This window comes from Apteryx mantelli, chromosome 2 (genome assembly GCF_036417845.1).
Source record: "Apteryx mantelli isolate bAptMan1 chromosome 2, bAptMan1.hap1, whole genome shotgun sequence".
Classification (NCBI taxonomy): Eukaryota; Metazoa; Chordata; class Aves; order Apterygiformes; family Apterygidae; genus Apteryx; species Apteryx mantelli.
Window position 1 is genome coordinate 133,641,150 of NC_089979.1, and position 27,788 is coordinate 133,668,937.

Sequence of the window (27,788 nt, forward strand, 5' to 3'; positions counted from 1 at the left end):
ATTTTGCTGCTGCTCCTGCAATCCTCTACTAGCAGGCTCTGTGGCTTATTGCTATGTTAAGCTCCTGATATCATATGTTTCTCTTTCATGCAGATGCCCTGAGCAGGGATTTAAGAGCTGTGGCTCCCTAAGTCTTCAGCAGGTGAATAACCAAGAGTACTTAGTTCCTCTAACACCACCTCTTCTTTCTTTTCATGTTAGTAGTAAAATACTGAAGTACTCTATTCCTCTGTGCTTAAAAATCTGGTTCCCCTTCTGTTGGGCTGAACTTTTCACTATGAATCAGTGAAAAATCAGAATGGAGTGTACATTCATATAGTCATACACTGATGATTTACACTCCAACTTCCCTTATCTTAAACAGTGCTGACCTTTTAAATGTCAAAAATTTTAATTTTAAGCTTTTTAAGGAGAAGGAGTTGTTTTGACGCAAGGTAGTTCATAGTAAATGCGAAACTGGTAAATGGCATACAACATCTTGGTGCCCTTCAGTATTGTTCATCTTTACTCTTAATTTATTACTACCACAGACATTTTTGATTCATGTTCAAGAGAATATTGCTGTAGAGAGTTAAAGTACTTTTAGCGGAGGATAGCTTGCAGAGCTACTTCCAGAGCAGTTGTGAAATAGAGCTGGAGCCATTTATCTGAATACTGGCAGAGCCCATTTCAGGGTATAAGAAGGAATTTGGACTGAAATTGAGTGTCCAGCCAAAGCTTTCTGAAAATAACACTTGTTTAAAGTGAAATACATCAGTCTAGCACCTTGTGGTACAAACTGCTCAGATGTTTGGACAGGAGTGTCTTTATCAAAGGATGACTCAGGAAGAAAAAAAATTGTGTGTGTGTGTATGTGTGCATATATATAATGTTTTTAACAGCTAAAGCCAGACCTGTTGGACACAGCTCTAATTTTTTAGCTCAATAGAAAACTTGGCTATAAAATGCAAGGCACAGAGACTTACGACTAAACTTTCCAGCAGGAGCATTTGAGCCAATAAGAATGGAGAAGACCTCTGCTTAGTGGTATTTGATTTCTTGTGCTTTTCCTAAGTAGGCCTGATAAATAATAGGCAATTTAACTGTGTGTCAGGTAAGCAATTCTCTTTTGATCAAAACAAAACAAAAAAACCCTGCTGTCATCCATGTTATAGTCCCTCTTTCTTCTATGAATTTCAGCACTTGTGTGAAATGATGGTATTTCAGTTTCCAGGGCAGTGCAACTATCAGGTATTAATTATTACAAAGCAAGTAGAACAGCATAAGCTTGCCTCCTTCATGATTGCCTCAGTCTTGCTTTCCCTTTGGGAGAAGGTGTCTTGGACTCTGTATTCTAATTTTATTAATTATGAGGTTATGCAATAAGCTTTGCATCAGAGCTTATTGGTGAGTGGGTGTATTGTGAAGCTACAAATGGAAAACTTCCATCTCCCTCTGTAGGTCACAACCTGACCTGAATGCAAGGAGATGGAAGCAAAGGTTCCTCCTGAAGTAAGGCTGACATTAGCCTTAGTTAATTCATTTGACTGTAGCCATTCTCCTTGAATTTTTTCAGCAGTCATCTCATGAGTCATCTGATTGTAAATTTGAAATAGGTACTTAAAATAATTTATAGTCTGCAAGCAGTTAGCAAGCATGCAATATTCAAACTCTGAATTGTTTTGCTTGTGTGTGTGTGTGTGTGTGTATATATATATATATATAGATCAAATGATATTAGCATAGTGCATCTCTTGCAATGCTGATATCTAGTTTAGATAATCACATTCAAAAGTTTTGGGTTTTTTTGTAAAACTCTTCTTAAACCCTAACTTCCTGGTTAGTGCATGAGTTTGCTGGAGTGCTGGGATTCTTTAAGTTGGACTTGGAAATCTTATAGATCTGGTTATGCATTTCAATACAATTTCACAATAAACTCCCTTTAACTTTTAGTCTGTTTTTTTCATAACTTTGAGTTATTAAATTCCTTTTGGGGTTTTAAATATAAATGTTTCTGCCTTTATTTTAAGGATGCTTGGGATGATTAAGTAGCTTCTTTTTAAAAATATGCTACACTACCTTGCAGAAAGTAGTTTTACTATTTAATTACAAAGGAACGCGTTTATTATTTGATGAAGTTAGCATTGTTGGAAGAAGGGACAGGCTGCGCTTTTTTGTGTGTGTGTGTGTGTGTGTGTAATAGAAATTTTCTGCAGTTAAAAACCCCTTGCTTCCCCTTTGCTGCAAGGTCCATGCTTCCCCAGTTTGAAGGCTTTGACAGCACACAATTGTTTGCGAAGCTCCCATCTCTGCTTTAGTCTTGCAAAGACCTTTAGTGTAAATTTTATTTTAACCTGCTTCTGCAGCTCAGAATAATTCAAATCCTTGAAGGTGATGTTCTTGCTGTACAAAGACCTCTACTTCTTGCTGTGAAGTGTATGTAACTTGTATTTTTGCCTGGCCCCAGGGGTGAATGTGTTGAGTGCCAGCCCAACCTCCTCCCTGTTCTTCCGTGCCCAGTCCCTGTGATGGGGGTCCAGGCGAGGTGCTTCCCCTTCCTCCCTTTCCCCCAAACAGTTGTACCGCAGCAAGGAGAGGCAGCTTAGGAATGGCTTCTTTTCTCCAGCGTTTGGGGTGAATTTAGCAGTTGCAGGTGTAGCTGTCAGAGCTCTGGATTACCCGAACCACCCTGTGCGTTTGAGAGGCTGCTACCGATGGTCTGTGTTGAGTATAGGTAGTTAAATCCATGAGGTAGGTTATAGGACCTTTCAGGCACTGATGGCTGGAGGGGAAAGGCTCATATGGAAATATCCAGCCATCTGGCCCCTGCATCTGTAAACCTTTAATAAAATGCAAAGAACACTTCCTTCCCTTCACGTGACTCATATATTGGAGACTGATTGTTCAGAGGCCAAGCCTTCTCTTAAACCTCTGTCCTGTTCTTGGTAGTGCCGTCGATTAGAAGGACTGCGGGTAAGTTGAAGGGGTGGTATGCGTCTTACATATGATTATTAAAAAAGGGGGGGGGCATGGGGGAGCAGGGACTGAATCTCATAAATATAGCTCAAGTAAAATGCTTCAATTTTTGTATAATTTTTCAAGGTTGTAAAGGAATCTTAAGATATTCATGAAGAGGTTGTTAAAGACTTATCTTTTACCTGAAAGCTTGTCATCTGGATTCTTAAACACAATGGAGAAAATGCATCTTGGATGTGATCTCCATCTGAGTTCTTATATGCTTTATTTTTATCAGAGCTAATCTGTGAACTAAATCCATTTTACAGGATTTTCCTCTATGATTCCCTCTACCATTTTTAGACAGCTGTAAGCCAATCCTAGAGGAAATGCTTAATGTTAGAATATGGGACAAACTTCCCAGGAAAGATTTCCCTAGTAGCAGTCACAGAACAGGCTCTGTCTCTATAATGCACCAACTCAGCTGTACTGCAAGAAATGTTTTTCATACATGTGGCCTCTTCGTGAAAGTATTTCTGTGTCCTTATAGAGAGAATTCATGAAATTTGTAACTGTTGATTTGGTTCCAAAAGATCATTGAAAATTTGATTTTTATTCTGACAGTTTTGTTATAGTTCCATGTTTTCAGCTCTACAGGAAGCGATGATTTTGTTAAAATTAAACTATTATGTTGAAACTAGAAAGATCAGACTAGCAGCAGTCCTGTAGAGCAGTAGTGGCATTAAAACATAGCTTTCAAAATTGCATTTTTCACACATTCAAGAAAGAGTAAAGCATATAGGAGAAATGTAATTGTCCCTGATATTTCTTCCAATTAAAAAGAACACATTCTCCATGATAATATGGAGTAAAGAAAACTTGGAGGATTTTTTTTTTTTTTTTAATTGGGAGTGGAAGGTTGATGGGAAGAAGGGAAAATGTAACCATGTCCCTTGTGGCTTTTTGGCACTGAGGAGGACACTGAAGCTTGCGCGATGGGGTTGAGCAACACTCTCCAACAGAGACCAATGCTGGATGCTTCCAAAGTAAGGTGTTAAGATGTCAATAAAGCACCAATTGCATTGTGCAATTGAATTGCCCTCTAAATATAGTGCTGTGAACAAAGCAGAAAATTCACACTTTTTTCCTGTATATTTTCCAAACAACTTTTTTTTAATTTGCTGACTCCCATGCATCTGTGCAGTCTGTCATTTGACCAAAGTTGGGCAGCAGGTGCTCATGGGATAGTAATGCTTTTAGAGGGTGTTTCTTTTTAATGGCAGAATACAAATGAGACGGTAGAAGTAGTGGAGAGTGTTTCCACTTAAACCAGCCGCCCCTATGCAAAACGAGGCAGATAAGCGGCAGCAATCCTAGCTCGCGTTCCCCACTGCATTTCACAACACCCATCTGCTCTCCCGTCATGTGATCCTCGCCTCGTGCGGAGCCGCAGAAATGTCCCGTCACCCGGCTGCCACGCGGAGGAGGAAACCGGCCCCAGGCAGCGCCGCGGGCTGCCTGGGAGATCCCGGGAAGAGTGTTTGCCACCTTAAAACAATGATCACTGCCCTTAAGGATCTATCTACGTGACAGTGCTTTTTAATTTTCTGAACTCCTGTTGCATATCAGTATGTGTGTTGAATCAGGAGTGTTTGTATTGGTGCTAACCTGATTTATAAACTCTGATATCATCTGTGACTTTGTTACTCATGAAAAAGTTGCACCTTTAATCTGAAGGGAAGGGAGGTTATTAAAGTATTATAGCAGATATTGTGTGGTTGTTTAATTGCATTCAGATAATGTTGGATAAATACTTATTTCTCTGTTTTCAAACTTGTTTTCATTTAATTTAGATGAAGGGTGAATAGAAGTTGCCAATTTGGCCATCTCTACATGATTCGTTATTTCATAATACCTGTATCGTATTCCCTCTCACTCCTTTCCAAACCGAATTATTCTACTCCCTTTAATCTTCCTATGAAGAAGGCCACCCATGCATCTAATAACTTTTGTTGCCTTTCTCTAAACATTTATCCTGTAATTTTTTTAACCTCTGAGGCCATTTAATGCCATTTGTCAGCCTGATACTATGATCATTTTTTGTGCCATTGCATACCTCCTTTGTGTCACGCACACTAATCTTTCCACTCTATCACACATTCAAGAGACTATTTCCAACTTAGAGTGTAATGTGAGATCATGAGAGCACACAAGAACTTTGAGCATGCTGAATTCAGTACTTGGGCTAATTTTCCTCTCTGGTGTGATAGCCCAATCATTTTTTTTCTACGTTTTCTTCTCTGTTTTCAGAGCTAGAAAACTATCTCAGTGATTTTTTTTCCATCATAGGAATTTGTATTTAAAAAAAGGATGGAGGGGGAGTTTTGATGCTGAGCTTCATCTGTAATGGTTTTATCCTGTTGCTTACGTTTGCTGGATTCTTCTTGAATTTTTGTTTGGAGGCTAACTTTCTTCCATCTGTGAATTATGCTAATTGTGCTTTGTGTGATTTTTGACTTAGCAGATTTAAGGCAGGTTCTTTTACATGTTGTTCTTGAAAACCAGTGTCTTTTTAAGCATTTGGTCCTCTGGATCTCTTATCTTTTCAAATGTGTTTTATATATAGATATGTATATTTCTCTATGTTGAGAAATGGTCCAGCTGTCTTATCTGGACTTAGTTATAAACACTTGTGGTAGGTATAACTGGTTACAGTATGTAGTTATGGTTGCCTGTGATGCCCTACTTTAGACGTGTTTTCATTTACTTATACTTTTTTCTTAACTTAGAACACTGAAGTTGAAAAATTGAAATAGTGCACATCGTCTCTCTTTCTGTCTTTTTTTAATCAAGCATTTGAGATGTTCAGCGATGAGAGCAAGGTAAAAAGTGACCAGCTTGTGTTCGCACTGTAGGGAGGGAGATTGGTTTGGGGCAAGGGATGGCGCTGCTGTCGAATGACAAATCCAGTGTGTGCAGTGAAGGGGAGATTGGCTGTAGGAGTTGTGCCCCCCAGTTACTGCAAAATTAAAAAAGTGTGTGGTAAGTCAAGGCTCTCAGGAAGACAAACTTTTTTGGTTAGGGGAATTGAATGCTGCCGTGGAGAACTGAATTCTACCCCTGCTTGCCTTAGCTATTTGGTGCTGGGCAAGCTATTTAAGCAGAAGTTACCATTAGCTGCTGACGGTGTGTCTTGTATTTGGTTTGTCTCACGTGACAAGCCTCAGGTCTCTCTTGCAGAAGTGCAGTGTTCTCCTTGCCACAGATGAGACTGGTTTTCAAGCTGTGCTTTGAACATCCAGAAACGCTGAGCACTCTGGAAATCGAGCCCTCGGTGTCCAAACTGGTCACTCAATTAGCAGTTCCTTTTGACAATTTTGGTTTTGTTCTCTGTGGTTCAGTTTTACATTCTTAAAACCCTGGTAATGCCACCTAAACAGAATTGTATTATAGGGTAAATTTATTAATAGTTTGAACATTTGGATGTAACTGTAAGTTCCCAGGCAAAGAATTCACTCCAGGGTTTGTATGGGATGTGGTAAATAAGCCGGAGTTATTGTTTTCAGGCACTGCCTTTCTGGTGTGTGCAAACAATGACTTCAGCAGCTTCCAGATTTATTTTTCTGATTCTTCCAGGCTATGGTCATGGTTCCCTGAGACAGTAACTGGGCACTGGAGGGCCCACTAGATGAAAAACACCATCGCCACATGTTGCAGTGCGAACAAACTGAGTTTGCCCATTCAGATGCCTTCATAAAGTTTTAAGGAATGACTTTGTCCCAGCAGACTGTATGCTGGTTTGGTTACTCTCTGTCCGTACCTCCTGAACTGTGCAAGAGATCCACGTGGTCTGACCTTCTCTTAAAATGGGCAACGATGCTGTGTTCGTGCTCTGGCTAATTGCACGTGATCTGGATCCGGCTTGTAGGGCTGGGAGGTGCGTGCACCTGGCAGTCAGGTCACCCTTCCATGACTGCTTCAGCACTGATGCTAACAGCATCCTCCGATTATAGCTTTCAAAACTGGTCGCTTCCTCAGGGGTTCAGTGGGGGCTGCTTCATACTTATTTTTGCCTGTAAAGTCATACTAGTCAGGCCCCCTAGCAGAGCTGCAGTTTTTCCCAACAAAAAGAGCGTTTAAGCCAAAATGAAGCCACTTTGCTAAGGGCCTTTTTGCCATCATAAGTTGTCTGCAGCTGGTGGTTCGGCTGGGAGGGCAATGGTTGTTCTGCTGGAGACTTTTCATGCACCGAAGTAGCATAATGCTTGTGCTGCGGTGCAGGTGTGTGCGTGCCAGGGCCAAGTGGGCATCGTGTCACTTGTGTTAAGATAATTAGGTAAAAACTGTTTCTTACAGACTTAAGTATACTAAGAGAACACTTCGGGTGCAGAGATGGCATTAGTGGATCAACCAGACTTGATATTTGGAATGGTATCACCATTACTTTTTTCTCTCTCCTTTTCCTTACCATGTCCTGGCTCTTCCTTTTCCTTTCACCTTACTTCTCTTATTTAAAAATGAAGAGCCACTTGCTCTAACAACTTCTTTTCTTTCCTCATGTTGTTGTTTGACTTTTTTTTCCCCTTTATTGTTAAATCACCTGGAACTCTCAAAGTGTTCGCAGCTTTCGGAAATGTTCACGTGCTGCTTCACTGAATGACTCTAATCCTCCTGTCTGTCTCTCTAGTTGTGGTTTCAGTTGTGTTTAATTTTAACTCCTGATCGGCACCCTAGGAGTCAGGAAAGAAAGGGTGACCTAATGTATTTGCTTTACGTGAGTGGAGGAGAAAACTTCAGATTCTACAGTAACATTGCGCGTCCCATATTTAAGAGTGTGTATGTTGGGGAGAAATGAAATGTGGATGACTTCTCACGCACCTGATATTTTGAGACTGTTTTGTTTTTGAGGTGGGACATAGCTGAGTCCTACAGTACACATATGAAGAGGTGTGTGAAATGCCCTCGATGCTCTAAAAGTGCCCCAAACAGCTATTCCGGTTTGTTCAAAGGGTTCTACTGCTGCACTTGGAAACCTGCATGAGAACTGGAATATTTGAATGTGTGTTTGGAGTTCTCGGCTCTACTGAAGAGTAACGTTTTCTTGTTAGACAGCCTTTATAAAGCAGCCTCGATTTGTGGGGCTTGGGGTAGGGTAATGCTGTTTATAATGAAGTCAGAATTGGCTTTTAGAGCCTGATGAATGAAAGTCCACAGTATAAGACTGCAGCTTTTTGTGAGAGAGACATCTGTGCTATAACAAGAGCAGGAGACCCAATTTAGACAACTGCTAGAATGAGAGCTCAAGAAAAGGAAAGACTTTTTTTCTAACTTAGATTAAATATTTATACAAATAAACTTTTCTTTTCAGCTGCTTATCAGAATTGCTGCTGCACCACCAACTTGGCTTTGAGTTTTGCTCCGATTGCCCAATAAGGCTGTACACGGAGAGTGTTACGGAAGAGCAACTTAAACAAAACATGTTTGTTTTGCAGCAGAACTAGAGGCTTTGGGCTAGAGAGAAAAGACAGAGCAAAGAGATAGGAAAAAATAGAAAGATGTGAATAGAAATTGGCTGTTGCAACAAATACATGTGAAGCAAGAAGCATGTGCAAAAATTGGGTCCTGTTTGTCAAAAGTGAGTTATAACAGAGGATCCAATTTTGAATTCAGTCACAATGACTTTTCCCAACTGGATCGGCTGGCTCAGTTGGAAGTGTTCTCCCCCTGCAAAGCTTGCTTCTTACCCATAAAATAAATACATACAAACACATACCCCAACCACTGCTGATGCTTTTTCTTAGCACACTTTAAATAGTCTGGCTAAAAGGTTACCTCTGTGGTGTCGATCACACCTAAACCCTTGCTGCTTGAGATCCATGGCAGTGAAGATGCAAGCACGTGATGAGGGCAGTGCTGGGGAGAGAAAGCTCCTTGCACCCCGGAGGATTGCTTAGCGTTTCTGTTAAAGAAAGCTACAATCCTTTGAGGAAACTTATCAAAAATCAGTTTGGTAAAGTAACCCATTTAAGAAAGTAGGACGTCGAGACGCTTGGATTAAAACCCAGATGGACCTGGTCTCTGACCGAGACGGCTCGGAGAAGGATTAAGGAGCAGAGTAAGTGGAGAACCCCCCGCTAAAGGGGAGCGGGGTGCTGAAAGCCTGGTGCCGGGCTGCAATGCAGTGCTAATGGCAAAAGTGCCTTTGGTTCTTGGGCTTCTTGGAAGAGATACGACTCTAGTGTGGTGAGGGGTTTTCAACAGCTGATCAGAAACACGCTGGAAGTAGTAGTTTTTAGAGAGAGTGTAATATCTTTACATGAATACATAGATTCAGCTTTTAAGCGCTCCTTTTCTTCTAGGTGAAGCTGGTGACTTTAATATGTGGGTCTTCATTTAAAAATGTGCTTAGTACAGGACATCGATTTAATAGGGAAATAGCTTAGAAAATATTGGATAATTTTTATTCCGCAAAGCCTTGTATTACCCTTGGGATTCCAGCTTTGCTCTTTTCCTGTATGGTAAGGATGAAAAGGAAATTCTCCTCTTCTGAAGTGATGCAGCTGTGGGTCAAGGTGGGCATGAGCTGGTGGCTGGTCTGTGTAGTTCAAATGTAATGAAAATTTGTCCTATGTAACTAAGTTATCTCACATTGTAGTCCTGTTTGCTGCCCTGTAATACTGCCCTAGTGTTGACATCCTGTAAGAACAAAGAAATTGCTTTATCAGGCTAGTGAACTGTATAGTATCCTGTTTCAAGTAAACACCTTAAAATGGGTCTCTGAGCCAGGGACTTGCCTTGCTTTTTCATATTTTAAAACCCTGACCCCACCTGAGATTCTGTTCATTCACTGATACCAGTTACAGCAAAATTATCATTTAAGCTGTCTATAGTAGAAGACTTTTCTCTGATCATGTGCAGTGACTGTCCCCATTTGTGCTGAAGTCCAAGACCTCAGAATTGCAAGACCTTGTAACTCCTGCTTGTCTGTCTGAATGTTTCCGTGGAAGATCCTTTTATTTATTTTAATCCCCTGGAACATCCCTGCTTCAGTAATATTTGGTGAATTTCAGAGTAAAATTTTCCTTAAATAGTTTGAAATTGTAGAATCTGAGCAGTGGCAGAAAACTTGGATTTTAGGGGACTGAGAAGACTTAGGCACTCAGACTAGATTAAGCTCCAGTTGTAGAAACAGTTGACAATTAATTGTGGGGTGTTTTTTTAATAGACAAATTGTTACTAAGAAAACTTGCTGGCCCCTCCGTGAGATGGGAGGTGAAGTAGTGATACATCGCTCAAACTTGCCAAGCAGTGTATTGCCTTTTAAATATCTGGATTGAAATATTACCTTTGAAATGTCTGCATGCAATTTCAATTTTAATAGGTGGTAAAGATTAAAATTCAAAACTATATTAATGTAAGCTGTCATTAAGTTTGGGCATATAAACTGCAGTTTATAGTTTAAATGTCTTTTATATTGTAGTAAAAGTGTACAGAGCATTAATAAATTATCATTTTGAATTCTTAACTGCGTGAGGAAATGGACTATACTTTGCACCTTTAGTTTTTGAGGATTGGGGTTTTGTGCATGCTTAGTTGCTAGTTACAATAAGTGGAACCTTACTGGAATGATAAGCCCCACGAATGCGATATATGCTGATGTTTTTTTCTTCCTCATGTCCTTGCTTTCTTATTTCTTTCCTTTCCCAAAAGCGTTTCCTCCCTTTTATTATGCCGTTTAGCCTTAAGAGAGTATCTGAGGAGTGGTACTGCTGGCACAGAACAGGTTCAAAGTTTACTGTCTCACTCCTTGGTGTGAACTGTAAACTTTTGCAGTATTGTTTCAGTTCTCAAGGCAAAACGTCAGGATGCAATGAACCCCAATGATGTCTTTGTGTCCTGTGCTAGTTACACCTGTGTAGTTACTGTTCTCTTGCATGTTGTTTTCTTCCCTCTAAGAAATAAAGTATATATCATTTGGATTTTGGAAGCAATACAATAGTAGGTATTTAATGGTTTTACTGAGATATTCTGTCACCTTGATTTTCCTAAAAGTCTAATTGTTTCTTGCCCCTTCTCCTTCATTCCTCATTTGACTAGAAAAAAAAAAAAAGAATTATGCCAGATGAGACTACTTTATTCAGCTTTCATTTGCTCCTTGTCATATGTTTTCACCTGTTTCTCCCTAGCTTTCTGCTAAAGGACAGATCAGTCGCAGCTTTCCAAGGATTGTCAGGAGCCTGGTGCTAGTGAATGCTCTGGAACTGGGTCTTTGGGAAAAATGGCAAAATAAGTGTGGAGCAGCCCTGCCTGCAGTGGCGGGGCCAGTTAGCTTCTCTGGTGCACAAGCCCACAGCTGTGAGGACATAACACGTTTCTATATACAACTGATGAGTACTGGGGGGGGAACCAAACCAAAAACAAGGTGGCAGAGTTACCTATGTGCTCAGGTTACAGGAAGGGGTATTATTCCAGATTTGCTCTATTTTAAATTCTTCTTGCCTCTGCCTAACCCCCCTGTAACTGGGTACAGGTGATCTGGAGACTTATTTTCAAAGATGAGGACTTACAGTGCTGTGTGATTTCTTGGAGTTCTGTTTTATATTTTCACATTTATAATAAGGTTGCAAATGCAGATTTTCTGAAGTGAGAAGGAAAACAAGCAATGCATGTTTACTGTTCCCAAAATAACTTGTAGCTCAACAGAGCAGTTGTCTCGAATGCTATACATTTTGATAAAAATGATTACAAATTTTAGTGTAATTACAGGTTGTGTTTTTTTGTTTTGTTAATACATTTTAAAATTGACATCTGCCATTTCTTTTCCCTCTTGATAGGTGCTGGATAGTTTGTTAGCTCAATATGGAACAGTGGAGAACTGTGAGCAAGGTACATGCTCTGACCTCAGATTGCTTTTAGATTTGTAGTGGGAAGCAAGTGCACAGTGAACTTAATTTTTTTTTTTCCATTGCTTTTTCCTCTCTAGTGAACACTGACACGGAGACTGCAGTTGTAAATGTAACATATGGCAATAAGGTGTTATCTTGTTGTTATCTTGGTGCAGATTTTATATACAACTTTGCTTCTGATTAATCAGTTAACAAAATGATACTGTAAGCAATAACATTTTAAGACAGTCTCTTGGTCCTTGCCCCTCACTAAGTCTAAGGTGCTTTATTTTAGTTATTTTTTGTCACCATTTTTTCCTCCAGTATGCTAAAAATATTTTGAAAGTTGAAAATTTGGGTAAAATTATTTGACTGGGGAAGGTTGAAAGTTAGTGATTTACCAATGGCAAACAATGAGAGTTATCACTTAATGATTTTTAGCCATGTTTTAAAATACTTTGTGATGCCCTTCTGCAGTGTTGGATGCTCTGCCTCTTCTGTTGAGAAGCTGCGTTCTTCTCCTAATTGTTTCTGCTCTTCTGGCAGAGGTTTTTTTTTGATTATTTTTTGTTAGAAAATTAATACTCCTTCCAAACAGAGGAAAAGGTGATGATCACAATAATTAAAATAATTTACTTGGGCTTTTTGAACTTCAGGCTGCCTACTTTATACTTGCTCATATCTTTGGTAATCAATAATTTTTAATCTAAACATTAAAATTTAGAATTTAAAAATATAATATATTCCACTTTCTTAATCAATGTCTCTGTCTCCTTTTCCTTTAAACATGCATGTTATATGTTATGCTGCAGGTATAATTTTCCTTTTCCACCATGGGTAGAATAAGGACTAGTGTGTTGCCTGATTTTTTTAATCTGGGGGCATAAACATGTTTGTGTTTCCCTCTTTTTAACCACAGCAGATTAAACAAAACCAAACCCAGGGAATAGCCTACAATGATTTTTTTTGTTTTTGTTTTAACTTTGAAGTTTCTGCCACCTTGTGGCTAACTAAAATCAGCAGTTAAGATACAGACCATGCTTATGGTATGCATTAATACAAAATTACAAGTCAAATAATATTTGTACACATAATTAAGTAATTATGACTTTTGCATAACTTGAATGCAACACATGACATGTTTAATCTTTCTGAGTGCTGGCTTACTTGTTAGAATATTCTAAACAAATGTGATGGGCAACTTGTGTCAATTTTTTTTTTTAAAGAGGCAGTACGTTGGAAGGGAGCAATGTTTTTCTTAAATTTGCCAAGTTATCCTCTCAAAACTTGCATCTTTCAACAAGCATTTCTTCATGTTATTTTATTGTTTTTAATTCTATTGCACAATAATTAAGAAAGATGATGAATTTCTAGTTCTGAAGAAATGCATGGTGCCATGTTATAAATTAACTTTACATTTGACAGTTCCCTCTTTGAAAATGTAAGAAGGAAGTGCTTAAAATATCATGGAAAAAAGCATGAATCATATTTCTGAACTGTCATCTATGATGCGAGTTCTTGGATGTGTGCACTCTGTTATGAAGCTGAAAACAACAATGTACAATTTCTCCGCGCTCAAATTGGCTGTGCTAGTGATTACATTTTAAGGTTATTCCTGAGGAAATGCTGAGATAAGCCAAAACTCTGAAGAAGCAACCAGGCTAAAATTTTGTTTTGCATGAGAAATTGCATAAAAATAGCTGAAAGTATCTTGCATTTGAAGCAGGTGAGCTAGAGTCCAGCGTGAATGTTGGAGGAGGACCTGAAGCGATAGAGGTTGAATGATAGCAGAGAGTTTGTTGGTTGCCTCGGGCAGGTAGGGCAAGTGGAGGAGCCTTGATTCGCTTTGCGAGTGCTTACATATGGACTAATGGCTTTTTAAGGGGATGAGTCTTATTTTCTGTGCAGAAGCTGCTAGCTCAGATTGGCTTGGTCTTTGACCCTAGCAGCAGATAACTTGGCAACCATTTAGAAACCCCTAACAGAAGAAGTGGCTAGATGGAGGTTTTTCTAGGAAATAGACTGCGAGGAATTGCAATGAAAAATAACTACAGGGTGTGCGTGTGGCATTTCTGTAGTGACTGTGGCGGTGTTTTGGCTGGTTGTTTTTTCTAGACATGACCCAGCTTTGCTTCTTGGAAGAGGTTGTGGTGGACAGTAGTGGCTGTGGGGAGGGAGCGCTTCAAGAGTGCTGGTATTTGATAAAATTCAGTGTTGATCAGTCTGCGCAGTATAAACAGTAACAAGAACTGATGTTTTTGAAAGCTGTTTAGCATGGTTTGGGATCAGCAGCTGGTAACAAGTTTTGTATTCTTGAAATTTAGCTTTTTAGGGGAAATGGTCTTGGCCATGACTTTTGGAGAAAGCACTACGACACTGTACATTTTCTATGGTCTTGCGTACAGTGGGTCCTTAGTTTAATTGGGTCTTTTATGCATTTTTTGTAACACACCCACTAACTTCACCAGTAGTAGTGTTGGCTGACAAAACACACCAAATTGGCTACCTCCCTGCTGGGTAGACTGTGTGGCGTAGCTGGCTGTGCCTGCCGGAGTGTGTACTGACAGCGCCATATGGTGAAGTGCTGCAACACTATCTGGAGATATTTTTGATAACCAATCTGAACAACTGTGGTATGCATTGGTTGAAGGATGTTACTTTTAAATAAATCTTTGGTTCCACCCAGTTTAGGAAGGTGAGCATACTTTGGTCTCGCAAGCCTGACTGTGCAGGGCTTTTCTTCAGCTTCTCTAGGCTGGTACCGTGACCGCAGCGTAGGGCTGCCTCCAAAATCAACTTGGAAACTGAAATCAGTGGTGAATGCTCCAGTCCTCCAAAGCAGCAAGCCTTGGATAGAGCATGTAGCATCAAAAATCAGACTTAACAGTTATTGCATATGCACGTTGCTATCGTGTACGCAGTCACTTAATGCAGTGGTGGATTATACTTGGAAAAGAGAAACACAGGGAGCGAGTGACAGACCCCCATAGCTGGTGGCTCAGTTTGAACACCTCGGTCGGCAGGGTAGGTCCTGAAGCAGCTTGGGATCTGCTCACTGGAGGGGACCCCCTCTTCTCCCATCATCCATCCATGACTGTAATCAGCAGGTGATGTTGACTGTGTCTGTGTGACACGCTGCCACTTAACTTGTTACTGTTAGCTTCAAAAGTTACGTTACCTTGTCTTTTCCTCCCCAAAATGTTTCAGATGCATAGACTTCTAGTGCATGCTACAGGATTTAGCTCTACCCAGGCTTTTGGAAGGGAATATCATGCAAAGTTGGCCTTGTGTCCATGGGGTCAATGTATATTGTTTTTTATAAGGCTAGGTATTTTTTTTACCTTATTTTTTTAAGCTAAGGGATGAGGTATGTCTGTTGGCTGTGTCTTGTAACTGATGGTATTTTAACTGTTGGCTAAAACAGCAGAAGCCCAAGATCTGTCTCTTTGCAGATGTTAATGGTAATACTGCCTTCTGAGTGTTAAGGTACTAGTGGTCACCTTTTAATTAGAACATATGCAAGCACAGGCAAAAAAGAAATCCTTCCCTTCATAGGAAGTATAAAGCTCTGTGTATGTTCATGCTTGCAATATGCATCCTCACTGGATGATGCTAGTTTACATAACTAATACTTCTATATGCCATCAGAGGTCATGTCTAATGTTGCCATAGGAACAATAATACTGCAAATTCAGGGTGGTGTGTGATTATAAGCTTAGATTTATTTTTGTTTTGTTTTTATTTTCAGAAACACTAATGACAACTATAATTGTATTTAATGCAAAAAACATCATAATGGCAAAGAAAAATTACCATCTAAATCAGTCTTCTCAGTATGCAAATATATCTGCTCAGGGTGAGGGGAGGTGGTGTAGGTACAAGCTGCATGTGGGAGTGAAATACGTTCTCCATCAAGCGCTTAGTGTCATCACACTATCAATGGATGAGTGATTTCAAGCACTGGTATTTCTAAGGGGAGGCGCCATATTTATTTATTTAAAATATTTTAACTTCTAAAAGCAGAAGGGAGAAGAATGCTGGGCAAACACGGTTTCTTGGAGAACTCATGAGCAGACAACAGTGAGAGATGCAATTTTTGATCTGAAGAATTTGGGTGACTCACTTGTAAAATATTTCTTCAAATGTTGCCTTCTCTTGTAGGGAGCCTCTCGCCTCTGAGCAGGTCTCACTGGAGCGTGAGCCAGGCTGCTGGGTGTCGTAGCAGAGCACACACAGTGGCTGCTGCAGTCTTTAATGAACTTGTTTTACAAAAAATTTCTGACTACACTGCAAAGACCCCCCTAGCTGCTGCAACCCAGGAAGGCAGAGGTGTTTGCTGACAGGCAGAGGCGGCGCTGCTGTGATGGGGGCCATTTCCACGGCCTGCGCGAGGATGCGCTTTGCCAAAGGAGGGGGATCGAACACGTATTTGGTGGACTGTAAAAATGGCAAAATGCATGGCATGGGGGTTTCCTGTAGCCTTGACTCTTTTTCGTGGCGCTAGCGGTACCTCCTTCAGTCACTTGCGCTCCTGAGACTCATGGCCTCTTCGGCGATGGAGATGGCTCCCCAGATGGCAGGTGCTGTGCAGAGCGCCAGCAAGACAGAGATCTGTCACACGTGTGCTGCATTCCTTGCCCTAGCAAAATGTGTGGCTCTTTCTGTGATCCTGGTACAGAGTGACCCTAGTTAGGGAGCCCACGGTGTAAATCAAGAGATGAGTAGATGTTGTTTCTCAGGAATTTTGCATCTAGAAGACAACTCTGAACTTTTTGCAGAGATTGGGAAAGCAATGGTAAATTTAATTGCATTTGGTAGATCTGAGAAAAAATGAAGCTAAACCTAGAACCACATCTTGCTGCTGCTTTCTTTTTTGTTTTGTTTTGGTTGGTTGGTTTTTATGTCTTTAAGTCCTGTCCCATCCCTCGCCAAAGTAGTGCTAAATGCCTTTAAAAATCTGGGCTTTGGCCATGATTACTTGTGGTGCTGAAGGACTCTTAAACCGATATCTTACCTGACTACAGCCATAAGTTTTGTGCCACAAAATTCATAAAATGAGTAAGTTTTTCAGAACAATTAAATAACGGTGTATGACAATACATTAAAAATCTAGCTAAAACTGTCAAATGTTGGAATCTGAGGTCCAAGCTCAAAATTCACAGTGACCTTTCAAAAGCTCTGGGCATTTTCTTCCATAAGAAATGCATCAGAACTCTGTATTTGCTGTGTCTTTGAAAATCGGTCCTTTTAGAGTTCCTCTCTTTCTCTGTGCCTCAGTCTGTGCTGAATGTTAGACACCCTCCCTTGAAAATGCCAGTCTTGCAGAGGAAGTTTACTGGGGTTAAACCACAAATGATTCAGGAGAGCAGTTCAGTTTGTGGCTCTTCTGACTTGAGCAAGTCAGGTAAACTCTATCGTTTGCCTATAAAACATGGAGAAATCTGTGTTGACTCGGAGGATGAATTAAAGTTCTCTTTATAAATATCTATATAACTAGTTTAAGAAATGATGCTAGATGGTTAGTCTCTAGTATCCAGCTAGAGAAGTGAACTTCTAAAGCAGGTTTGCCTTCAAAAGCAGCTCCTCTAGTATTCTTGAGTTATTTTTCCACATCGTCATACTGCTTTGGCCAGCAATTGTTCACTGCTAACATAATTAATATCCCAAAATGGAAAATGAGCTTTTCTCAGTTGTCTTTGAATTTAAAGTACTTATTGTCATATAGAACCATTTAGCAATATAGAAACTGTTTAAGTAGAAAAATTCCAACCTTCTTTCCAGGGAAAGTATGGTATATGCCAGTTGTTACTGTATAATGTTTGTTGTGAAAACATGATACGTATGTAGCTTAGCTGCAAACAAAAAGTTTACTCTTTTCTTCCCCCACCACTTCTGAGGAAGAGTGAGAAATCAAGTGCTGATTTAATGCAAGATTTTGCATTAGTGCTGGGATTCTGGTCTAAAATCTTTGAAAGCCAGAGAAGCTTGAAGCGTTTTGGGAAAGATGCAGTGTCTGAACTTGTCAAATGAATGTGTGGAAGGGAACAAGTTGGGATGGACGTCAACCCAGAGCTTACCAGCATTTTCTAGAAACGGTACTTGTTCATGCCTCCAACATCTTGAGCTTTGACTGCAAAAGAAACGGGGCTTGTGCAACGGCACTGTCAGGTGGTGCCGATCCCCTGCCCTGGTAGCTCTTCAGCTTGCTGGCAGGTTTTGGTAACCCAAAAATAGAGATCTCGAGGATATTCCCAGCCAACCAGCAGGTAATAATATGTTCGGGTTGCATAAAAGGGAGAGACTCTGGACCTCTCCCCTGAGAGAGATTTCAGCAAACGCCTTTCGGGCATTGGAGATTGCAGAAGCTCAACCCTGAGAGACAAATCCATAGGAAAACAAGTTTCATTAATTCTGCTCTTCACATCTCTTACTGTTCTTGTAAACACAGCTTTCTATGTAATAAGATGCTCTTCAAATTCAATGGAGTAAAGTTGCAAAATGTCAGCTTCGAAATTGTCTGAGCAAATTTTAATCCAGCTCTTTTTTTGCCATGTGCTGTAAGAGATTCTCCTATTATGGGAGCAATTACACTCCCACTCCATCCCCAACAGACTCGTGTCTCATTTGGTCAACAGAAGTATTTAATGAGCAGTGATCAGTTATTCAATGTTTTGCTTTCCTTGTTGTCCAGTGGGGTTGCCCCAGGCCTTATTTATTGCCAGGCCTTATTAAACACTGCTCTAAAGACGAGAATTACTCATTTTCTCCTAAGCTCTTTACTGTCCTGTTGGAGTATGTCACGGATGTGGATTTATTCCGGGGGGGGGGGGGGATGTTATCCTCTTTATTACAGCTGAGGCTTAGTACCGTATACCACTTCTTACATGCAAAGCTACTGCTCAGTTGCAACAGCTGTTTGAGACCCAGAGGCCTGATTTTTCAAATGGGACACCTAAGAGATGAGTATTACTCTTTTACTGGCTACCCATGGAAAATTTAGGAGACTGTCAGGCACTATTCATCATCTCCGCAGTAGAGGCAGGCGCGAAGCTGTTGCTGAGGGCAGCAGTTGGTAAACTGTCTATAACTACATGCAAATGCATTGAGCAGAGGGACTGGATTAAGTGCCTGAATTTGAAAGACCTTGCTCCAAAGCATAGGGTTATTAGAGCTTTTTTTTAAAGAAAATAATGGCAGGCTCTTTAACACGAGATGGAAATCCCCTCCCTCCCACTAGTATTTATAATTGAAACTTTGTCTTTAAACAAAATCACTGTTAACTTTGGTCCAAGTCTAAGCCTGGCATTCCTAAATTGCCCCAAATCAGTGTATGTTTCAGTGATGTCAAAGTGTCATATTGTTGGCCATCTAATTAATGCAATTTTTATTAAAACTCAGTGTCTTTCTTGGACAAAGACGTAAGTTCATACTAATACCTTACCATCATGCTGCATGTAATTCAGTTACTCCAGTATTTCCTGGATCCTTATTTTTATTGACTCTATTCTGTCTGTGAGAGCAAGTTCTTCTGCATTTCAGAAATCTGTCATTTTATACTGCCCCCTCCTGTTCCCTCCTTAAAAAGGAGGAGACCAGCAGATCGGGTTGACTTGGAAGCACCTTGGGTAGTTTAAATGGCCCCTTTCAGAACCTTTTTCCTTTTCGTCCTTTCTCCCATCAGGCAAATCATCGTATCCTTAACAGTGCGAAGGGGGGCACTTTTCTATGGGTGCTGTCCAGCAACTGGGTGACTGGAGGTGTTTTCAGCCACTAGGGTTAATTTGTGTACAAGAAATGCATCTTGATCTTCAGCACTTAAGCCTTGTCCCTACAAGGAAGCAACAACAATTTGCCAACTAATCCAGAAAAAATACAACTTCAGAGCTTGCTGTAGGCAAGGGCCTCTTTTTGAACGTAGCAGATGTCTGAGTGGACTTACCACATGTTTAACGTCGTGCTGAACACGTGTTTGGTGTCGCGCTGACCAAGTGTTCTGCAAGCTGCTCCAAAGCTTTAACTTGCTAGTTAACTTTAAACGTGCTTACAACATGACTAGCTGGTGAGTTGTAACGTGCTTCAGTGCCACGCTAAGTGATGTTTCCAGTGCCACCGGTTGCCTTGAAGTACTTTATTTACTGCAAAGAGTGAAGCATGAGCTGTGTCTCTTTCTGTCACAGCTATATCACTTATTATGAGAACTCCAGCCCAAAGCTGTGTTGGCAAAAACCTGAAGGTAGGTGCTGTGATACCAGCTGAAAAAGTTTTCCCTCTGGTGCAGCTTTACTTCCATTTGGGAAAGTGATTTAAATTAAATCAGCAAAAGAATGCTTTTGAGGATATAAACTGTCTCTCCTGTGGGTTTTGCTGATAGGGTTGTACTGGTGAAACCTTTTAAGTGTGGAGAAGCCCAGAGCAAGAGCTAACTTGCAGTCCTCATATGGTGAATTTAACCAAAAAAAAGTTAATTTAAAAAAAAAAAGTGTAATCTAAATCTTGATTGAAGAATTTTGGATGTAACTTTTCATCTAAGAGCAAGTTTTTAGCTTTGTCATAAAATTTAGGAAGAGTAGAAGCCTACACCTGAATGTTTTTTTCATTTCCTAAGGTCCCACATGTGATTCTGTGTTTTTTCTTCCTTCCTCCTTCCTTCCTCCTTCCTTCCTCCTTCCTTCCTCCTTCCTTCCTCCTTCCTTCCTCCTTCCTTCCTCCTTCCTTCCTCCTTCCTTCCTCCTTCCTTCCTCCTTCCTTCCTCCTTCCTTCCTCCTTCCTTCCTCCTTCCTTCCTCCTTCCTTCCTCCTTCCTTCCTCCTTCCTTCCTCCTTCCTTCCTCCTTCCTTCCTCCTTCCTTCCTCCTTCCTTCCTCCTTCCTTCCTCCTTCCTTCCTCCTTCCTTCCTCCTTCCTTCCTCCTTCCTTCCTCCTTCCTTCCTCCTTCCTTCCTCCTTCCTTCCTCCTTCCTTCCTCCTTCCTTCCTCCTTCCTTCCTCCTTCCTTCCTCCTTCCTTCCTCCTTCCTTCCTCCTTCCTTCCTCCTTCCTTCCTCCTTCCTTCCTCCTTCCTTCCTCCTTCCTTCCTCCTTCCTTCCTCCTTCCTTCCTCCTTCCTTCCTCCTTCCTTCCTCCTTCCTCCCTCCTTCCTCCCTCCTTCCTCCCTCCTTCCTCCCTCCTTCCTCCCTCCTTCCTCCCTCCTTCCTCCCTCCTTCCTCCCTCCTTCCTCCCTCCTTCCTCCCTCCTTCCTCCCTCCTTCCTCCCTCCTTCCTCCCTCCTTCCTCCCTCCTTCCTCCCTCCTTCCTCCCTCCTTCCTCCCTCCTTCCTCCCTCCTTCCTCCCTCCTTCCTCCCTCCTTCCTCCCTCCTTCCTCCCTCCTTCCTCCCTCCTTCCTCCCTCCTTCCTCCCTCCTTCCTCCCTCCTTCCTCCCTCCTTCCTCCCTCCTTCCTCCCTCCTTCCTCCCTCCTTCCTCCCTCCTTCCTCCCTCCTTCCTCCCTCCTTCCTCCCTCCTTCCTCCCTCCTTCCTCCCTCCTTCCTCCCTCCTTCCTCCCTCCTTCCTCCCTCCTTCCTCCCTCCTTCCTCCCTCCTTCCTCCCTCCTTCCTCCCTCCTTCCTCCCTCCTTCCTCCCTCCTTCCTCCCTCCTTCCTCCCTCCTTCCTCCCTCCTTCCTCCCTCCTTCCTCCCTCCTTCCTCCCTCCTTCCTCCCTCCTTCCTCCCTCCTTCCTCCCTCCTTCCTCCCTCCTTCCTCCCTCCTTCCTCCCTCCTTCCTCCCTCCTTCCTCCCTCCTTCCTCCCTCCTTCCTCCCTCCTTCCTCCCTCCTTCCTCCCTCCTTCCTCCCTCCTTCCTCCCTCCTTCCTCCCTCCTTCCTCCCTCCTTCCTCCCTCCTTCCTCCCTCCTTCCTCCCTCCTTCCTCCCTCCTTCCTCCCTCCTTCCTCCCTCCTTCCTCCCTCCTTCCTCCCTCCTTCCTCCCTCCTTCCTCCCTCCTTCCTCCCTCCTTCCTCCCTCCTTCCTCCCTCCTTCCTCCCTCCTTCCTCCCTCCTTCCTCCCTCCTTCCTCCCTCCTTCCTCTGCAAATACACAGAGCAATAGAAAAACTGAACGGGTTTCAGCTTGAAAATTATTCCTTGAAAGTTGCATATATCCCTGATGAAATGGCAGCCCAGCAACCTCCGCAGCAGCATCCCCAGGGAAGACGTGGATTTGGACAGAGGGGTCCTCCCAGGCAAGGGTCACCTGGAGCGAGCACAAGGCAGAAGCCCCAGTCGGATGTTCCTCTGCGGATGCTGGTTCCCACACAGTTCGTAGGAGCCATTATTGGGAAAGAAGGAGCGACAATCAGAAATATTACAAAGCAGACGCAGTCCAAGTAGGTTATTTTACAAAACTGTCATTGTAACCTCTAATGTTGTGCCCTTGTCTTCCGTGTAAAGGGAAAGGCAAAATTTCTGCTTGTCTTCTATGGGGTAAGAATGTATTTATAGACCACTGAATAATGCTGTCTTTTTTGCTAGATGAACCCCCACCACTGGGAAACATCTTGCCTTAGGAATGTAAACGTGGCTTCAACTGTATTTGATTGTCAGCTGTCTTGTATAATTTTTTCCTTTTTTGTGTTTTTTTTTTTCCCCTTCATCTTGATGTTTCTGAGGGAAGCTCAGCCTTACAAATACAACAAAGCACAGTTTTGCCAGTTGGGGTAAACTGTGCAAGCGTAGCTTGCTAGCAGACGACAAGACAATTGTGGTGGCGTGTGGGTTTTTGTCTCCCCTTCCCCTCACCCTTATTCCTTAATCTGGAATACTTATTTAAACCACAGCCCTTTAGAAAATTTTGCTAACAAAATGATCTAGATTGTGGGGAGAAATCTGATGTCTGTCTTTCCTCCCATAATGCTGTCACAAAAATGGCCTTTGGAAGGCTGCTTCCATTTCCATGGAAGTGTCATTTTTGGAGACCACGTGTCCGTGTTCCATGTTGTGTTCCAGCTCGTGTGTATGGTCTTGCTTTCCATACTTGGATAGCTAGTAGTGTGGTACTCGATGCCAGAGAGGGTTCAGTTATAGATGTACTAAGAAGATTCTAGGCACAAAAAGTGAAACTGGAAGGGCTATAATATACTGGTGTGTGAAATGCATGCAGTCAGGGCGGTGACGTATCCAAGTCTTTAGGTGCTTGTTCTAGCTTTAGTTTAATTTAGAGCATTGTTATGATTTATAAATGTTTTCAACTGGCAGGGACAAAACCACACTTTTATATCTCCCCTCACTGCTCATTGTACCTCACCCCATGTATTTCTGGTGAGTAAGTTCATTGCTATTGAGTTGCAGGCTGCACCAAAATATGGATTAAGGAAATGCACAAGAGGCAAAAAGCAAGCTGCTGAGTGACCTAAGCAGCTTAGAGCACTAGGGTCTAGAGATGCTGAAGGAGATTGTTTTCAGTGAGTGCAAATCCCTACCCACAAGGAAGAAATAAGCACAGATGTGGAGGGAGGGTGGGATTGTATTGAAAGAATCCTTCTAGGATACCACTGAGAGCACGGGAGTGCAAAATGTTGCCTTCAGTAGTAAACAGGTCCAAGTACTCAGCTCTGCAGTTATAGCAGGCAGGACCTGGAAAGGAGCAGTATGGGAGAAGTGTGAGGTAGTGAGAGTCTGTGGCTTCAGTTCTGAGAGCTATAAATAAGGATAGGGGAGTACTCTTAAAAAAACAAAGAAAAAAAAAAAAGAAATCAAGATTACCATGTGGCTGCTTTCAACCTCTCGTTAGCATATTGTAACCCAGGAGGGTATTTGCTGTGTTTAATGGCACTGATTTAAGAGATTTGTGCTGTCCTGACAAGACTCGGTGGTAGTTTTTCTATAGGGAATCAATTTTCAGGTGATACCTAAAGCTTCTAGTTCTTGGCCTATAAAAGACCTGGAAGCTTGGCACATGGAAAGCTCTTATCTCCTAAAAGTAGGCTGAATAGAACAGGAACAATTGCAGGTTGCTGACTCTACAGATCTGTGACTTCAAGAATGGTGCTTTTGTTGTATTGGGGGATGAAAAATGTGATCTCCTTCCTCTCGGCACCAAAGGTTGCCTTGGGCTTCCCACCAAGTGCTGCATCATGAAACAAAATGAAATTTCAAAATCAGAAAGAATTGGAAAATTAAAGGGATTTATTGAAGAGCAGCAAAGATAACTGTTAACATTTGGAAACAGCTGTGATTGGCAAGAGGGGAGAAAGGAAAAAGCAGCAGTGAAAAGTATGTGGCCTGCAGTTATTGGGAGGGCACAAATAATACCCGAGGCATTGTCTTGCTGCATGCCATGATTAGTCTTGTTAAATTTCTGGAGCTTCATAAGCTGGGTTGTAGATCAAGGCTGGTAGTTTTAGGATGATAGAGAGCAGAGCTAGAAGAGAGGGAATGGCAGGACAAATTTTAGGCTCAAGAAGTATAGAAAATGATTTTGAGGATGAATGCAAGCACTCCTATACCACCTGCTAATGGAGTGCTAAGAAACTCCACTACTGAGGTCATTAAAAAAGATGAGGTGGGAGAAGGCTCTCGTTGTACCCTACCTGAACGGTCGTCATTAGTGTATTAGTTATTAGCGGAGTGATGGGGCTGGTGATAAACCTCTAGAATATTGGGAAAATTTGAAATGTTGTCTTCAGTGGTTTATCAGAGGTTGTCCATTGTCTCCTCTAAATATCTTGATGGGAGTTTGATGAAAAAAGGATACCCAGGGTCCACAAAGATGGGGTTTAGCTGGTAAAAACAGGATAGTGGTAAATTCTTTGTAAAATAAAATAATATTTATGTAACTTTTAAATAATTTTGTACTTCACAAACTGAAACTGCTTAAATGTAGTCATTATTAGTTCAAAATAGGTTATTTTTATTGGACTTGAAAATATGCAAGAATTACTGTACAATACATGTATACAGCTAGTGTTTTTCTTTCTTTCAAGAATTGATATTCATCGTAAAGAGAATGCAGGTGCTGCTGAGAAACCAATTACCATCCACTCAACTCCTGAAGGCTGCTCAACAGCTTGTAAAATTATTATGGAGATCATGCAAAAGGAAGCTCAAGATACTAAATTGTGAGTAAAAGGCATTTCATTGTGAAGGGATTCAAAATTCTGAATTCTTGTTGACTGCATTTAAAGATGTAGTCTTTAGTGTGCTATGAAGCGAATCTTTTCTCTGTTGCTATTAGCCATATTTAACTAGGTGCAAGAACCAAGACTTTTTCTTTTAGTGGCCATGTACTTGCTTAATTAGCCCCAACGCCCCTCTGCATTTCCAGCCATTGACTGGCTGTGATGTTGAGGAGAACTGGAGCAAATCCTGAAGTCTCTTGAGCTTGAGTAGCTTTTAATTGGAGAGAACATTAGCTGTGAGCTCTCCCTAGAAGGTCTAAGGTATGTTGCTTCCTTACCAACAGCTTTTGCTGCTTCAGTCTGGCTTTTATTTATCAGGTATGTTACAATAAAGCTTTAGATGATAGTGCTGAAATATGCATTGCACTTGGACTCATTCTGCATTTAGTTTAAACAGGTGCAAGTCAATGGGAGTGGTAGACATCCATAGGCAAATAGACTTTATCTATAACATGCATAAAAATTCGTACTCTGGTCTCCAGCAGTCTGACTGGGTGTAACTTTTTGTTACAGTACAGAAGAAATTCCCTTGAAGATATTGGCACATAACAATTTTGTTGGCCGACTTATTGGCAAAGAAGGAAGAAACCTGAAAAAAATCGAGCAGGACACAGATACTAAAATCACGATATCTCCGTAAGTGTTTGGTGGCCTAATCTTCTGGTGAGATGTCTGAAGTGGCAGCAATGCCACTATAGTGCATTCAGATATACAGTTCTTATAAAAATATTATGTGAGTTTTGAAGGTTGTGATAACAGCCTTTCAGGGCCTCTTCCATATTGCGCATTAAACTGTTAGAATAAATTTAACTGAACTTAAGTAAGTGGCAAGTCTTCATTGAAAAGAAGAGTGGGTCAGTCAAGAGTGAGCCCAAAAACAACATGGGCTATGTGAAACCTGTGTTAGACTATATTTTAAATGTTTGCTATTTTCAAGGTGGTATATTCTACACAAGAAAGTGTGTTTTAAATTATAAGCATGGATCAGTTCTGAGCTATATGTGAAAATGAGTGAAACTAGTGATGTTCAGTTTCTGGTTTAAGTTAGACTTTTGAGCAAGAGGGAGGGGAATAAAGGAACTGATTGCTGAAAAGAATATTTTGGTGGTAATTCTGTCCATTTCTCTGTTGGCCTCTAGCAGCCAAACTGGGATACGTTGTCTAGTCTTCTGCTTCAAAGTAATAGCTCTTGGTCTGTTGGTTTGCAAAGATGCCTGAGACCTGTTCAAATTTAGCTGAGATTAAGCAGAAGTTTTCACCTTTACTGGAAAATGTTTGCCTCTGCAAATCAAAGGGAGTGTGTGGAGAGAATCATCAATTAGACCAAACATCTCTGGAGAAGCTTGGCCATTAATAGTAGCCTTATCTTGGAGTAATATCTTCAGAAAACCTTGTGTTTTGAGTAATGCTCTGCATAAACTTCCAAGTGTTTGAGAGGAGCCTGGACTTAGGCTTTAGCCAGGAAGAGGAGAATAAGAATCATATAGGCACTAGGGAAAGGAGCAAGTTTGGAAGACAGTGTATGAAGAGATGGGATTAAATGCAGGAGACAAAAACCATACGTAGCACAGAAGATACCTCAAATGAAGGCAAGGAAGCTAAGAGTGAATGAGATCCTTCAAAAAGAGTAAATCCAGAATCAGGTGAAAGAAACTGAAGGCTTCTTGAAGGTAGGTAAATGTTTACAGAATTAGTTGGAAGGAGAGAAGTGGATCAATTGGGGGAAAAGCACCCAGATGGCAAGTGTGTTTCAAGAAAAAGTTTTATAAGATCAGCCTGATCACTTAAATGCATTGGCGTAAGTATTTTGCATGCAAACAGTGTGCAGACTGTTAATGGTATGTCTTAAAGGAAAAAATATTTACAGGGTAAGTGGGATAATGGTCTTCATTCCTTGAAACAAACTTAACTTTATTAATAATGACACAAATAACACATTGCCTGTAAGCACTTGCAGAGCAATTTTTAATTTAGCAAGTTAATGGTTTATGTACATTTAAAATCTTGGACTCAAGATCTCGCTTCTCATGCTGTGTCTGAAATAGCTCCGTGGAGTTGCCTGATGTAATCAGTAGCTAGTACGTAAAAGAAAGCATATATGCCCATTGATTCTGTTTTGTCTAATTAGTCTTTCTCCTGATCTCTTTGTTTAGGCTTTTGGTAAGCTTGCCCATAAAGTTAAAGTAAGGCAGCTGATTTGGGAAGCTGTTTCCTCTCTTATTTGGGGTGATTTCCACCACTTTCCTTCCTGATGTAGTACCTCAGTGCTCACACACTGGAAACTTAAGGATTGCTTTGTGGATGCATTTCATGCTTGCTGCTGCTTGACTGAGACGTGCAGGTTGCCACACTTTCTGCCGTGCAAAGAGGAAGAAACTTGCATGCTTCTTTCTCTCCCCTTTGTGTCTGTCATAGGCTTCCTCACTTCTCTTGCTGCTGTTTTTATTTCTTAGGGTTTTTTCCTTCCTTCCTCAAATCACCTTTTCTCAGTATATGAATATGTCATGGTTTCCCAGTCAGTTTATTCCATCTTATCATAATAGGTCGGCATTTGTTCTCTAAGGAAGCACTAGATTTTAATGCTGTAACCCTTTAATTTACTCTAAGCAGTTACTAGTGTTTCTCAGCAAATGTTGAATTGCACACAGCTTTTGGTTTTCCCATTGTGAGGATTTGGAGGCTCTCCTGCAGTGTCACTGAGGGCTGGGTTTTTCCCCCTCCTTCCTTCAGGAATCCCCTGGTGTTCCCAGGGAAAGAAGGCTTCTGCAGTCCCCTACTCTGGGATGTCCAAATTATCTTATGCCCTGTGTTAGCAGGGCTAGTTCGGAGCGCAAA

At 41.3% G+C, this 27,788-nt stretch overlaps 1 protein-coding gene across 1 annotated transcript in view; it reads left to right on the forward strand.

The window, feature by feature from the left end:
* Nucleotides 1-27,788, forward strand: part of IGF2BP3 (insulin like growth factor 2 mRNA binding protein 3) — a 122,555-nt gene that overhangs the window by 61,844 nt on the left and 32,923 nt on the right. Inside the window, exons 4-9 of the mRNA XM_067291594.1 lie at nucleotides 11,769-11,820; nucleotides 11,918-11,967; nucleotides 18,856-18,871; nucleotides 21,881-22,163; nucleotides 24,759-24,893; nucleotides 25,467-25,589. Of these exons, the coding sequence (XP_067147695.1) occupies nucleotides 11,769-11,820; nucleotides 11,918-11,967; nucleotides 18,856-18,871; nucleotides 21,881-22,163; nucleotides 24,759-24,893; nucleotides 25,467-25,589 (659 nt within the window). The remainder of the gene's footprint in view (nucleotides 1-11,768; nucleotides 11,821-11,917; nucleotides 11,968-18,855; nucleotides 18,872-21,880; nucleotides 22,164-24,758; nucleotides 24,894-25,466; nucleotides 25,590-27,788) is intronic.